We start from the raw sequence: 13,381 nt of genomic DNA on the forward strand, positions 1-13,381 counted from the left end.
TGATAGGTATTCTTTGTTTCTGGCCACTAATCAGTTTCCCAGACAAATAACATCAAACAGGTGGTGCATATCCTTTATGCGTCTGGTTCATTTCTCTGTTTTCCCTCTCCAAAAGTGATGGATGATTATCTAGGCCAGTCACAATCCCAGTCAATATGAGGTTCCTGCGTGCAGCAAGGGACTCAGCCAGAGTGGGAATGCCCAGCTGTGTCTGTGTAAATTGGCAGGGATAAGTTGCTTAATCCTGTTTTGCTTTGTAAATGATTTGCTCTCTCGGCTTGATTGAAAATGCCCAAATTGCCAAGAGGGAGGGAGGGAGAGAGAGGGAGAGGGGGAGAGAGATAGAGAGAGAGAGAGAGAGAGAGAGAGAGAGAGAGAGAGAGAGAGAGAGAGATCACCACCCTTTAAAAAAATTGACTTTTTGTATCTGAGATAGTTGATTAATGAGTTTAAACTCATTCTCTCCACCATGTATTCCAGTGCGGTAGTGTTTGTTTTTGAGTTCTTCCCAGTAATGGTTCCAGTCTCCATCTTTGTCTGCTCCATAACCGAAGACATTGACCTGGGAAGACAGACACATTTCACATGAACCTGATGCGGATTTAACCTGTTCAACAAATTACATTCACAGGTATCACAGTGTTGCCAACTTGCTGACTTTATCACCAGCGACTTTATTTCTAAAAACCAACAAGCAACATTATTTGTAACAGCAACTATCTACCGCGCTCCCCTCCAACCTACGGGGCAATCTGGAGCGATTGGAGAAGAAAGAGCACCTCTCATGAGCACTCCCTCTCTCTCAGCCAACACTAATTAAAGGAGAAAATCCACCCACTGATACTCTTACACTGTTAGATATCATCAGTCAGTGATGTTCAGTGCATCCCAGGAGTTAGTTTGTGATGAAATGCTGCAATTTACTTTTTTGTTGTATCCACTTTCCCTCAACCTGCCTCGTCTAATTCTGCTTGTTTGTGATTTCTTGCATTTCCCAAAATGCCTTTCGACAACCTGCGGAGAACATGCCTGAACTTATTGCATTCAGCTGTGGGTTATATGTGTGGGTGGAGCGAGCAATAGCAACAGTGAGAGCGTAGTAAGAGCAAGAGAGCAAGTTTTTATTTACTTGCTTACTTTTTCTTACTCAAAACACAACATGTCTAGTGGCTGCGTTGCATTCTGGTCTATTGAGGCTACTGTCAGTGGAGAAATTGGTCTCTCTGCCTCTTCTACGATGGATTTCTCCCTGTATGATTGTTGAATGTCTCTTGGTGCAAAATGGCGGCTCTAGAAAGAAGCCCTCGCTCTTTGATTCTGAGGAGCTGACACCAAAACCTGACGTTGTTTCTGATATCAAACTCTATCAAACTCCACTGAAGCTGCAAATATGCGCGTGTCTACAGCATGTAATGATCTAATGCTCTTCATTCTGTCATGTCACTCTTTATTTTCATGCCAACTGGTATAGTCTGAAAAGAAGAATAGGTGAACGTGTGACATTGGCACTGTATGGGGGCCATTGTGTCTCAAATAGGATAATCCAGCATGAAATATAGATCTTTTTTTCAATAAATACACTTATATCTGTGTGGAAAAAATTAATTAAACAGACAGAAATATATTAAATACAGTACATGGACAAAAGTATGCGGACACCCCTTTGAATAAGTGGATTAGGCTATTTCAGCCACACCCATTGGTGATAGGTATGTAAAATCAAGCACACAGCCATGGAATTACCCTAGACAAACACTGGCAGTAGAATGGGCCGCACTGAAGAGCTCGGTGACTTTCAGTGTGGCACCGTCATAGGATGCCACCTGTCCATCAAGTCAGTTTGTCAGATTTCTGCCCTGCTAGATCTCCGGTCAAGCAGCCAAAACCCGGCCCAACTCCATGCAAGTCAATGGGACCACAACCCAACTTCTTACTCAAAATATAAAGTCAATACATTTTTTCGACAAGAGCTTATGGTCTCAGTAGCTAATTTCACTTATTCTAATGTGTGTCCTTATGGCGATTTTCAAAATAATTATGTCATCAGCAGGATATAACTGTTATATAACTGTTTAAAAAAATGGGCTAATAGCAGGCGGAGCTGCGGCTCTGTGGACAACCCCCAGCTTCGCTCTGGCTGCTCCGGCTCCAAAAAATTTCCACATGGCAGTGATCGTAAACCCAATCTTTTGGCTTCAAAGCGGCCCTTCAGAAACCTATGGGTGACGTCACCCTCACTACGTCCATCTTTTTTTACAGTCTATGGCTCCGGTCAACTGTAAGTGCTGTTATTGTTTAGTGGAAATGTCTAGGAGCAACAACAGCTCAGGTGCGAAGGCACTGAGTGCTGAAGCGTGTAGTGTATACAGATCTTCTGTCCTCGGTCGCAACACTACGGAGTTCTAAACTGCCTCTAGAAGCAAAGTCAGCACAAGAACTGTTCATCTGGAACTTCACAACATGGGTTTCCATGGCCGAGCAGCCGCACACAAGCCTGCACACCACCATGCACAATGCCAAGCGTCGACTGGAGTGGTGTAAAGCTCGCCGCCATTTGACTCTGGAGCAGTGGAAGCGCATTCTCTGGAGTGATGTATCACGCTTCACCCTCTGGCGGTCCAACGGATGAATCTGGGTTTGGCAGATGCCAGGAGAATGCTACCTGCATTCGGGCAGGTTGGTGGAGGAGGAATAATGGTCAGGGCTATTTTTCATGCTTCGGGCCCCTTAGTTCCAGTGAAAGGAAATCTTAATGCTACACCAAACAGTGACATTCTAGACGATTGTGTGCTTCCAACTTTGTGGCAAAAGTTTGGGCAGGGCCCTTTCCTGTTTCAGCAAGACAATGCCCCCATGCACAATGTGAGGTCTATACAGAAATGGTTTGTGGAGATCAGTGTGGAAGAACTTGACTGGCCTGCACAGAGCTCTGACCTCAACCTCATCCAACACTTTTGGGATGAATTGGAACGCCAACTGCGAGCCAGGCCTAATCGCCCGAGATCAGTGCCTGGCCCATCAGAGGGCAAATGGTCTGCATATGGCACTTGTATACCAGTTTTTAGTCTTGTCTCTGTTGTAAGTTTAGTTTTTGTCTCTGTTTTCAGTTTCACAGTGATCGTTGTCCTTGTTTGGTCGGTATTCACATCCCATACAAACATTTAGATTACACAGTATAGTTTGTGCTATATTGTTTCACTATAAACTATGGTGAATGTAGCAATACTAAATAAGTTTGGCTGAGGCCACTTTCTCTATGGGATAGCTTTAGTTAAAAGTCCCATATCATGTAAAACAGGATTCCCCTTGCCTCTGTGATTATAAAGGAGTTGGATGGTCTATCTAAACATGGTGAAAGTATCAAAACGCACGGTCGCCAACTAAATCCACACAATCCATATTAGAAAAGCGAGCCTCTAAACAAGCCGTTTAGATTTCCGTAACTTTGTGGTGTCACAAAGTTTCTTCAAAGCGGTTGAGCGGTTGTCATTGTTTATTACCGGAGAGTTTTCCCTACCTGTAGCTGCCGGGCCGCGGTGTCTCACATTTCACTCTTGAAACGGTTAGCCAATCAGAACAGAGGGGTCGTTAATATTAATGAGCCTTGAAGGCACAGCGACAGAAACAGCCTGTTCTTGGTAAGGCTCAGAGAGATGCTGGAAAATGAACGTGTAAAAATGGATTGAGTGTTTTGAGTCTTGAGTGTTTTTGGTACATGGTACTTGAACTGCCAACAATAATGTAGCATTTTGCACCGCATGCCGCCTACCTTTGGAAAGCCCTTACTGTGTCCTAAACTAGGGAAACGTTTCCACATGAATGCACATCGGCCCAGAGCTTTCCCTGCATGTGCACTGCAGTTAACCATGACTTTTTGATACAATTGACGTGACACGGCATGAATAAAGGCAGTACCTGTCCAGTGGTCCAGTGAATGTTTTTGTTTGGCTGCTTCTAATTGACTGATCACACAATTTGATCCCACTCTAATCTACCTGGGTAATGTTAGCGCTGTTCGGTCCCATGAGCTGAGGGCTGAAAGTTCAATAGTTTTTACGTAATATTTACAAAACACTGATTAGGTTAAATAATGAACTTACCTCATCGCAAATGTGCATTCCAAGAACCAAAGCCAGAAATCCAGTGGATGGATACTTGCCATTCTTGTCCAGCCAGATTTCATGAACGTATTTAATGAACGCTGGATTGAGAACCATTACCTGTGTAATCAAGTCATAATTAGAACTTTGAACTGATATTTTTTAACCATTACTTACTGTAGCTAAAAGAAATACAGTACATGACTTATGACATACTGGATGCATGGAAGAACGTTCACAGTACTCACCAAATCCTTGTTAGCTTGTATCTTTTGTTTCACAGATTGGTAGGTGCTGTTGGAAATACCATGACATTACAAATTCAATTGCAAAGGAATTGGCATGGGAAAAACCGGTGTGTGTCAGATGAAATTCTTAGGCTACATTGTCTCAGTAAAATGATATACTGGCCGTGCAAATACAGCACTTAAAATAATACGTAGCACTTGTAAATTGTAGCAGTAAATGAAACGGAAAGACTTCCTCAAGGGGACAGGTAGCACAAACAGGCACAGAGTATTAAATATATTTAAAGTAGTTTGAAACACACACCGATATCAGTAGGGTGCTGGCCAACAGGATCAAAATTCAAATTATCACCACCAGTATTACTGATTAGTGCTGTGCCTGTGCTGCGTCCATGGCTGCTCCGGGTCTACTAAAGGTTTGCGCCAGTGCAAATCGCATTGTGGGTGGTAAAAGCTTGTTTTCTGATCTACTAAGACAGCGCACAGGGCATTTGCGCCTGAAATCATGGGTTGATCTGTGTGCGCCGTTTTTTGCGGTTTGGTCTAATTGCATAGGCCTATGCATTTGTGGGTGTTCCAGGGCTGAGGCGCAAAATAAAGGTAGTGTTTTATGGAAATTGGCAGTGGACGTGATTTATCAAGAGGCGGTGGCCGTTATCATCTGTTGATCGCGCATGGAATTTAAGATCTAATTTAAGCGTTATTGGCAGAGTAGCAGAATGCGCACTCAATATTCAGACTATTACCTAAATATACAAAAAGGAAAAATCGCAGGCTCTTCTCTGGATTTGCTGACACTTATTATGAGCCTTGATTAAAACAATGCAGCTAAAACATGTGCGCGTAATAACTGTCATAACAGCGGAGAAGTGTGCGCTGCTTCTCCAGCTACATGTAACCATGCCTTCACCAGGTCTCCGTCCCTCCCACACTGGCACCTGCGTCTCAGTCAGGCTCTCCTGCTGCTCCTCCAAGGGAATTAAGGCTCCTCTTTGGCTTTATTTGTGGTATTTGTTTCACCTCCTCATATCATACCAGCGCTCTTTACCTCCGCTAAATCGCGCTTGTGGTGCCCAGCTGCATTCACTTTATGTCGTTCCAGAGTGACTTTCACGCGCGGGTAAAACATCTCTTCTCTGCTCCACTGGAGAGACATTTGCGCTTCTTTTGCCCATCATTACGTTGCCGCCAATGGGCTATTGTGCGCATTCCTTGGCCTTTATACTAGCGCAGTCGGAATTCTAATTAATTATCTGCGCCTCCGCTCATTTGCGTGCCCTATTTTAGTAAGTACCTTTCGCTGGCGGTACAAATTTCACCCGCAATTGCTTTTGCGCTGCGCCGGGAATTGCGAGATGTTAGTAGATCCGGGCCCTAGATATTTAGGACCGGATGGAGATAAATGATCCTATACTGCAGACTCACGCTTTAACAGATCCTGTGGTGAAGGCACTGACAAGCCACCGCAGATCCAGTGTCTTGTATGGAAAGAGCACAAGATGAGTGGTGGGATCCAAATCCATAGCACTCTCTGGATACATCACATGATGAGTTGTTCTGGTCCCAACGTCGACCTCAAAGCCCTTGGTACGAGCACGATTCATTCTAAAAGGTAGAATGGGATATATTCCATATAATATAGTTAAAGGACAATTAAAGGGTGGCTTGAGTTCACTTTAGGTGGAAAACATGAATGAAAATGTTTTTGGCTGCAACTACCCCCTTGTCTGTGGCAGAGGGATACCTTGAAATTTTGATTTTTAGTTCACCATTGTGGGGGGAAAGTTTTAGCATTTGTCCCTCAGTTTCATCATGATATGACATTATGGTTCAAATAGGATTTGTTGAGAACGCAACTGTGGTAATGCTATACAGTGGTAAAGCTATATTATAAATGGTAGATTGACAGCTGTAGAATGGAGAGAGGCCGCCAAATGGCAAGGGACAGCTGTGACGCCTTTCAAGCAACCACTGTGTCAAGTTGTGTGTGAGGCTGTTATAAAAATAGAAAGGGAGTGACTCAGGCGACACAGTGGAGATGGGATGATATGCTTATCTCATGATATGATTCGATACGTGATATGGAGTTCACAAATCGGTACAAACACGGTACAATGTAATAAATAAAAGTTCAATGACTGAATGAATGAAAGTCTGACACAAATCTTTCTATAATGGCATTGGCTTGATAGAATGTAAACAACAATTCATTTACAAAGTGCAAAAAAAAGCCATCACATTTGTGATTACTACAGCAGAAAATATATATACATATCGCGATTCATTTTTCTGACCGAGGATACGTATTGTAACACTTTTGTATGGGTATATTGAATTTCGATATATCGTCCCATCCCTACAACACAGTTGAGGGATTTTAAAAGTAAGTGCATATGTCAAAGTCCCCACAGTGTTTTTTTCTACGAATGAGAAGCAATGTTGGTAATGAGCCAAAAGCAAAATTACAACAGATTATAATGGGGCTTTCCTTAAAGTCTATGGTCTGTGACTTTACCTGATGACGACATCGTGAAAGTCAATGAGGGCTCCATAATGGGAGCCCCTCAAAGTCCCAGAGTTCCCCACCACAGCACAAGTCCTGCAGCGTCCAGGGTCGGAGTCCATGAAGATTTGACCGTCTGGGAACATGTGGAACAGCTCGTCCACTACTGCTCTGTAGCCGACCCAGGTGCTGCGCTCATACTGCAAGTGCTGACACACACACACCACACAAGGAGAGTGACTTCAGTCCCTGACAGCAGGTATTACCACTAAGACCATTGGCAGTCCGGGAATACAAATAAATCTGAATTTGTGGGCACACATAATTTTGTGATGATTTCATGAGGATAGCATTTATTTTTCACTTTTTTCATAATGTTTTATTTGATTTTTGATGATTATTGCAGGGTGTTTTAAGAGAATCCAGATATACAGTGTTTTTTTACCTTCCACCAGTTGAAGTCATCCTCTGAGAGATTGTATTTTCTTGACAAAAAGGGCTTAAGGGATTTGTTGAAACGCTCCATAAACCACCCATCACCCTCTGATATACATTTGTGACAGGCACAAGGACCCGAGTCCAGAAAGTGTCCAGGAGAATATTCAGAAAAAATCCTTGAAAGATGGGTAGATGTCTGTCCATTCAATAACACACAGAGGGCGGTGGTACACAGTAGAAGAATGAAAACCCTACATTTTATTTTTTTGGAAAGCATTGTGGCTGTGTGAGGCGGCTGAATGGATAGCAGATCCAATCTGTGGATACAATGTGTGGTGAAATACACAAGTGAGCCAAGATTCGCAGTGTGTCATAAATACGGTATATCATGTTCTAAGATCATTTTCAATGAATAATAGCCTACAGTAAAACAACAGAGGCAGTATCAGTTCAGTATTACAGTAACAGTGGAGGGTAAATCCACCTAAACTCAGGTTATGCACCTTTTTATTTGCAGGAATACATTTTACCATTTAAGGTTTACATAAATCTTTATGTTCACATTGTACATCATATCAAACTGATGTCAGTTATATAGGATAGATAAAAAAAAAACTATAACTACTTTTGAAACTATATAGCCTATATATTTCATTTTTGCTTTATATATATATTGTATGTATATATATATTTACATAGGTGGTAGTTTGCCTCATGGTGACCATAGACTGGAGGGCATAGATAACCTACTTTTTTATTTCCCACATCACTGGCTGATTCCCTATTGTATCTCTATAAGCCTAGTTATTCACATATTAAATCCATGGAAAAACTGCTTAGGTCTATGATATGTAGGCTAAATCATACAATAAAATGCATAAATAGTTAAATTTATGGTTCTCTTACCTGACCAGAGTCTATAAAGTCACTTAATAGTCCAGTTATTTTTCTATAGATTTTTCCATATCAGCGAATAAGAGGATGATGATGAGCATCTCTAATGGGAACGGATAAGAATGAAGAAATGACAGGCAGGTAGGGTTGGCAGTTGCAGTAAAGGGGAGTGGTGTGGCAAGCCTACGCAAGACTGGTACATATAAAACTCCTTGTAAACAAACATAGACCCTAGCGGCAATGGCAGGGTTCATGCCAGTGCAGCAGCCAGATAAAATTTCTCAATTCGTTGTAACAATGAGCACTGTGAGAAATTACGGTCAGTGGCCATTTTCAGAGGAAGCTAATTTACTCCTAATGTTATGAGTATGCACAATGTGTCAGCTAGGTGGCATGTTGCAATGTTAGCCAATGTTGGGTGGCATATTGATTGCACCACAGACCGCAGCATAGGTTTAATTTAGTAATTCACTTGATTGAAGGCATTGAGACAGGTCATGATGGAGGTTTTTCTTTTTTTTTTTTTAACACAATCTGTCATTTGATTGGGCGGCCCGGCTTCCCGGCTGGGTGCAGTTCTCCGTCGCAGTACAGTAGCAGTACAAAAAGCAGTGGGAGTGGACTTGAAGAAACAGGCCCGCCCATACCTCGAGTTTGCTGTGCTTAGCGAACTGAGCTACCAATGAATGTGTGTCTACAGTGTAATAGAATTAACTGGCAAAAGCTTAGCCACAGTGTAACTGCACTAACAAGGCAACTGCCAATACTCACGCTGCAAATAATGCTTGATACAAATCAGAATTTGTGAATAAATACGATTTTCACCTGTCCATTAAAAAAGAGGCCATCTCTGTTGTTGCATTGGTTCTGTTTCCTCGCTGCTTTTATTGCACTGCTTATCGCTCTCGTTTTTGCTTGTGTAACAGGGGGACACTAGGACCTAGTAGAAGTGGGGAACCAATCACAATGAGAGCAATCACTCAATAAAGAGGCTCATGGAATACAGGTGTGTAAGCTGCTCTCCTGGTCCAAAGGTTGCCACAGTAATACATGGTCCCCAGATGGTTTTAACAGCTTTGGCAGGATTGGAAGGTCTTGTCACACAAGACAGGGCACTGATTACTGTTTACTTTCTGCTTATTTTATCATTGTTTTATGGATAGGGTTTTAGGGATTTAATCTACTTGTTATTGTTACTTCTTGTCTCTCTCTCTTATGATTTTAGGTTTGGTTGATATATGCATAGCTAGTATACTCCCAATACACGTGCCTGGTGTCGTAGTATGACTGTCTGTCATCTTTAACTTCCTCCTTTTTCAGGATTCCTTCTGTTTTTAAGAATTGTAGACATTTTTAATAAAGCAGCCTGTAATGGCAAGTTGACCCACACTGACTGTTTCAGTTTCGTCATTGAAGTTAACCTGTGCAATCTACTGTCGTCAGGTTTCCCTCCCTAGCTCAATTGTGAGTGGAATAGCTAAGGGTCAAATCCCCAGTGACCTAACCCTCCATGGTAGTCACATTTGGCGCTGTCGGCAGGATACAGAAAAACAGTCAGTGTGGTAATTTTTTTATTTACATTTGTTTTTCTTTTCATTAGAGGACAGAGTTAGGGTAGTAAATGGTAATCAGCGCAGATGATTGAAGAGATCTATAGCCATCAGCCTGTTGTCTTCCAGAACCAGGAAGAAGAGTGCAGCCTCAACATTTTTTTTTTTTAAACTAAATTTGCTTTGATTGCTATTTTAAAAGGGTTTGTTTGGCTTAGTGCCAGTATGAGTGAAATGGAGTTACAATTAGGAGCCTTGCGTGAGCAGTTAAAAGCTCTCCAAGCTGAGAATGAGCAGCTAAAACTGTCAACTTCTAATCCCCCTGCTACAGTCCCCAGGGTTGATCGAACTGTTTATGTCCTCCGTGAAAGGAGGTGCCCCAAGTTTTACGGTGATCAAGACTCACTTGAGAAGGTAGAGGCCTGTCTGGAGGGCTGGCACCTCTCGGACAAGGAGAAGGCTGTCTTCCTCTTCGATCATCTGGGTGGAGAACTTCGAAGTGAGATTAAGCACCGTCCACGCAATGAAAGGGAAAACCCTTACAGGGTTATTAGCATCCTGAAGTCCCTGTATAGTGATAAAAAGCCATTCGTACTATTACCACAACGCTTTTATGACCGCAAGCAACAGGAAGGTGAGTCACTGAGACAGTTTTCCCATGCTCTGATGTCTTTAATGGACTCTATTCTTGACAGTGACCCAGATGCAGTACCCAACTCTGAGACAGTACTGAGGGATCAGTTGTGGAGCATGTGAAGGATGGAATGCTGCGACACCACTTGAAGGATGTGGTAAGGTGAAAGCCCACCATAACATTGATAGATATTCGTGAGGAGGCTATCAGGTGGGGTGAAGATCCGGATGGAGGGAATAATGGTCATTCTTCCTCCTGGTGTAATGCTACCCGGGTAGCCATGAGAACCCCTCAGCCAGTTTCTAAGGCCTCACAGTCTCCTGAGCTCTTAGCCATTACCGATTTGCTAAAGCAGCAACAGGCCCAAATTGCAAGCTTAACTGAACAACTCCAGTCACTGCAAGTGACTCTTAATCCGACTTCAACCAAGTGGGCAAAAGACCGGAAATGCCTTCGTTGTAACAAACCAGGTCATATTGCTGTCATCAACTTATGCCAACTGACTATCAGACAAAACCCAAACCTGCAGTTCAAACAGTGCAGGCTGAGCAGTCGGAAAACTAGAGCCTTGGCTCCCAATCAAATCCTCTTTCTCCTAGACTATTAAAGCAGCTGGTAGGCCAATGCTCTGTTGAACACTTGACTATGAATGGGGTAGATGTTCCCTCGTTATTAGACACCGGTTCAAATGTTACAACAATGACGGAAAGCTTCTTTTTTACACATTTTGATCCTGACAAGCACAAATTGAACAATTGCAAATGGCTAAACCTCACTGCTGCTAATGGACTGGCTATCCCATATGGTGGTAATGTAGAGCTTGATGTGACAGTTCTTGGAAGAACTCTACCGGGGTGTGGTGTATTGATTGTGAGAGACCCGCCCAGCTCCACCGGAAGCAGAAGGAGCAAGTTCCTGGGCTCCTGGGGATGAATATTATACTCCGCCTTTATACGGACCTCTATGGGGAGTATGGCCATGCCTTGTTCTCTATTCCCCAGGTTACACAGGCTGCACCTGGTTGGAGAGGAGCTCTACAACAGTGTCATTTAATGGAAACGGAACACAGTGAGGGTAACCTGGGCCAACTACGGGTGCGAGTGCCGGGCCTAGTCCAGATTCCTGCAGGCACCACAGTCATGGTCCCAGCAACAGGCCCCAAAGGAAATAAGCACCACTCACTAACACTCTTGTTGGAACCAGATAACTGCACAAAGCATCTCCCTGCAGGCCTTTTAGTCTCCACAGCACTGGTGGCCCTCAATGATGGATTGGCTTATGTCCATATTTCAAAGATTGATGGAAAGGATATGGTGATCAGAGTTTTCAGTCCTTGCTTTTGTACTTGGATGATGTGATAATCTTCTCGACATCTGTTGAACAGCATTTGCAGAGGCTGGACCTGGTCTTAGCACGCCTGCAGAAGGAGAACCTGAAGGTCAAGTTGAACAAGTGCTGCTTCCTCCAGCAACAAGTGAAGTATCTGGGCCATGTGGTGTCTGCAGATGGGGTGGCCACAGACCCAGATAAAATTGCTGCCGTGGCACAGTGGAAATGTCCAGAGAACGTCCAAGAACTGAAATCTTTCCTTGGTTTTGCCAGCTATTATAGGTTCGTTCCGGGGTTCTCCCAAATTGCTTCACCCCTGAACTCCTTGGCAGCTGACTTGATCAACAAAAAAAGAAAAGAGAAGTAAGAAAACTTCAGTCAAAGATCATTGGACAGAGGTATGTGACCAGTGCTTAATTTGTAAATGATGAGGTCCCGGAACACCAAGTGGTCGGTGTTCCCGCGAGTCGGTGTGGAGGGAAAAGGTTCCAGCACATATCAAGACAACAAGCGCATTGGAGGCACGGTAGTGCTCAGCACAGCCATATAGCTTACTGTAGACCTAACAGCCTAAACATTACTAAATGACCGACTATATGACCTTAGAGCTCCGACCGGGGACCTATAACAATATTTGAGTATTGTATAGGCTACATAATGCTCATTTTGTCCAAACTGATGGGTTTTTACAAACCTGCCCTTCAAGTAGTGGACTAAAGATATAACTGCGCCGTGCACAACATAAAAATGCCCGCATACTTGGCTGTGAGACATCCTAATCATACATAAACACATCAAGGAAACTGCAATGGCTTCAACCATTTACCAGACAAATTCTGGCTCAAGTAGTTATGCATTAATATTCAACACAAATACTTTCATAGGATATCTACTTTGAACGTAGGAAACAATGTCAGCGAATAATGAAATGACAGCAATAAAACATATCATGATCGTGCCATGCAGCTAGTCGGCCTAAATGCGACACTCAGCTGGACCGCGCTGGTTTTGAAATGCTCACATTGATGTGTGGCTTACAGCCCTTCACGTCAACCAATTATATTACCAATTATTTCTGGACACTCAACATAACATGCGCAATTGCCCACATATTTAACTGTGGGACTTACAGGTCCGCACTCCATAATAATTTCAGTTTTCATCTATGCAAATATGAATTTAGATGTTATTGTCCCAGCAGAGAACTGTAACACGTTTACAAAAAAAAAAATGCTTACCTTGTCTAATTTTCCAAAAATAGTCCACACAGCAGACATATGGACAGCAAATTCAACTGTCTTTTAGCCATGACGCTGTCTGAAGTTTACCATAACACACTCTGCAGAGCAGCTCACTCATGTGACGTGATTACTATGCGCTTGTTGCTACTTTCTAATAGGGTAATCACCTGTCTTCATATGGAAATGAGCCAAGAATGTCTTCTTGGGGGGCCGACACCAACCTCTCTGTTTTTGACACCAACCTCCCTAGCTCAATTGTGAGTGGAATAGCTAAGGGTCAAATCCCCAGTGACCTAACCCTCCATGGTAGTCACACTTGGAAGCTTTAAAAAATATCTTTTAGTCTGAAGAAGGAGGTGGTGAAGCCAATCCCTGTAGACCTGTTTCAGCCAAGCGACACAAAAAATTGAAATAGTTTGCAGATTGCAGCGTAATTCTCATTCT

General features: G+C 43.0%; 1 protein-coding gene across 1 annotated transcript in view; it reads right to left on the reverse strand.

The window, feature by feature from the left end:
• LOC139922779 (CMP-N-acetylneuraminate-beta-galactosamide-alpha-2,3-sialyltransferase 1-like) overlaps positions 1 to 8,298 on the reverse strand; it is a 9,733-nt gene extending 1,435 nt beyond the window's left edge. The window contains exons 1-7 of the mRNA XM_078290427.1: positions 8,196 to 8,298; positions 7,297 to 7,606; positions 6,864 to 7,060; positions 5,774 to 5,953; positions 4,349 to 4,394; positions 4,101 to 4,220; positions 1 to 562 (exon numbers count right to left, since the gene is read on the reverse strand). The exon at positions 1 to 562 is cut by the window's left edge and continues 1,435 nt beyond it. Coding sequence (XP_078146553.1) covers positions 395 to 562; positions 4,101 to 4,220; positions 4,349 to 4,394; positions 5,774 to 5,953; positions 6,864 to 7,060; positions 7,297 to 7,566 — 981 coding nt within the window. The 5' untranslated portion in view covers positions 7,567 to 7,606; positions 8,196 to 8,298 and the 3' untranslated portion in view covers positions 1 to 394. The remainder of the gene's footprint in view (positions 563 to 4,100; positions 4,221 to 4,348; positions 4,395 to 5,773; positions 5,954 to 6,863; positions 7,061 to 7,296; positions 7,607 to 8,195) is intronic.
• Positions 8,299 to 13,381: the final 5,083 nt, after the last annotated feature.

This window comes from Centroberyx gerrardi, chromosome 19 (genome assembly GCF_048128805.1).
Source record: "Centroberyx gerrardi isolate f3 chromosome 19, fCenGer3.hap1.cur.20231027, whole genome shotgun sequence".
Taxonomy (NCBI): domain Eukaryota; kingdom Metazoa; phylum Chordata; class Actinopteri; order Beryciformes; family Berycidae; genus Centroberyx; species Centroberyx gerrardi.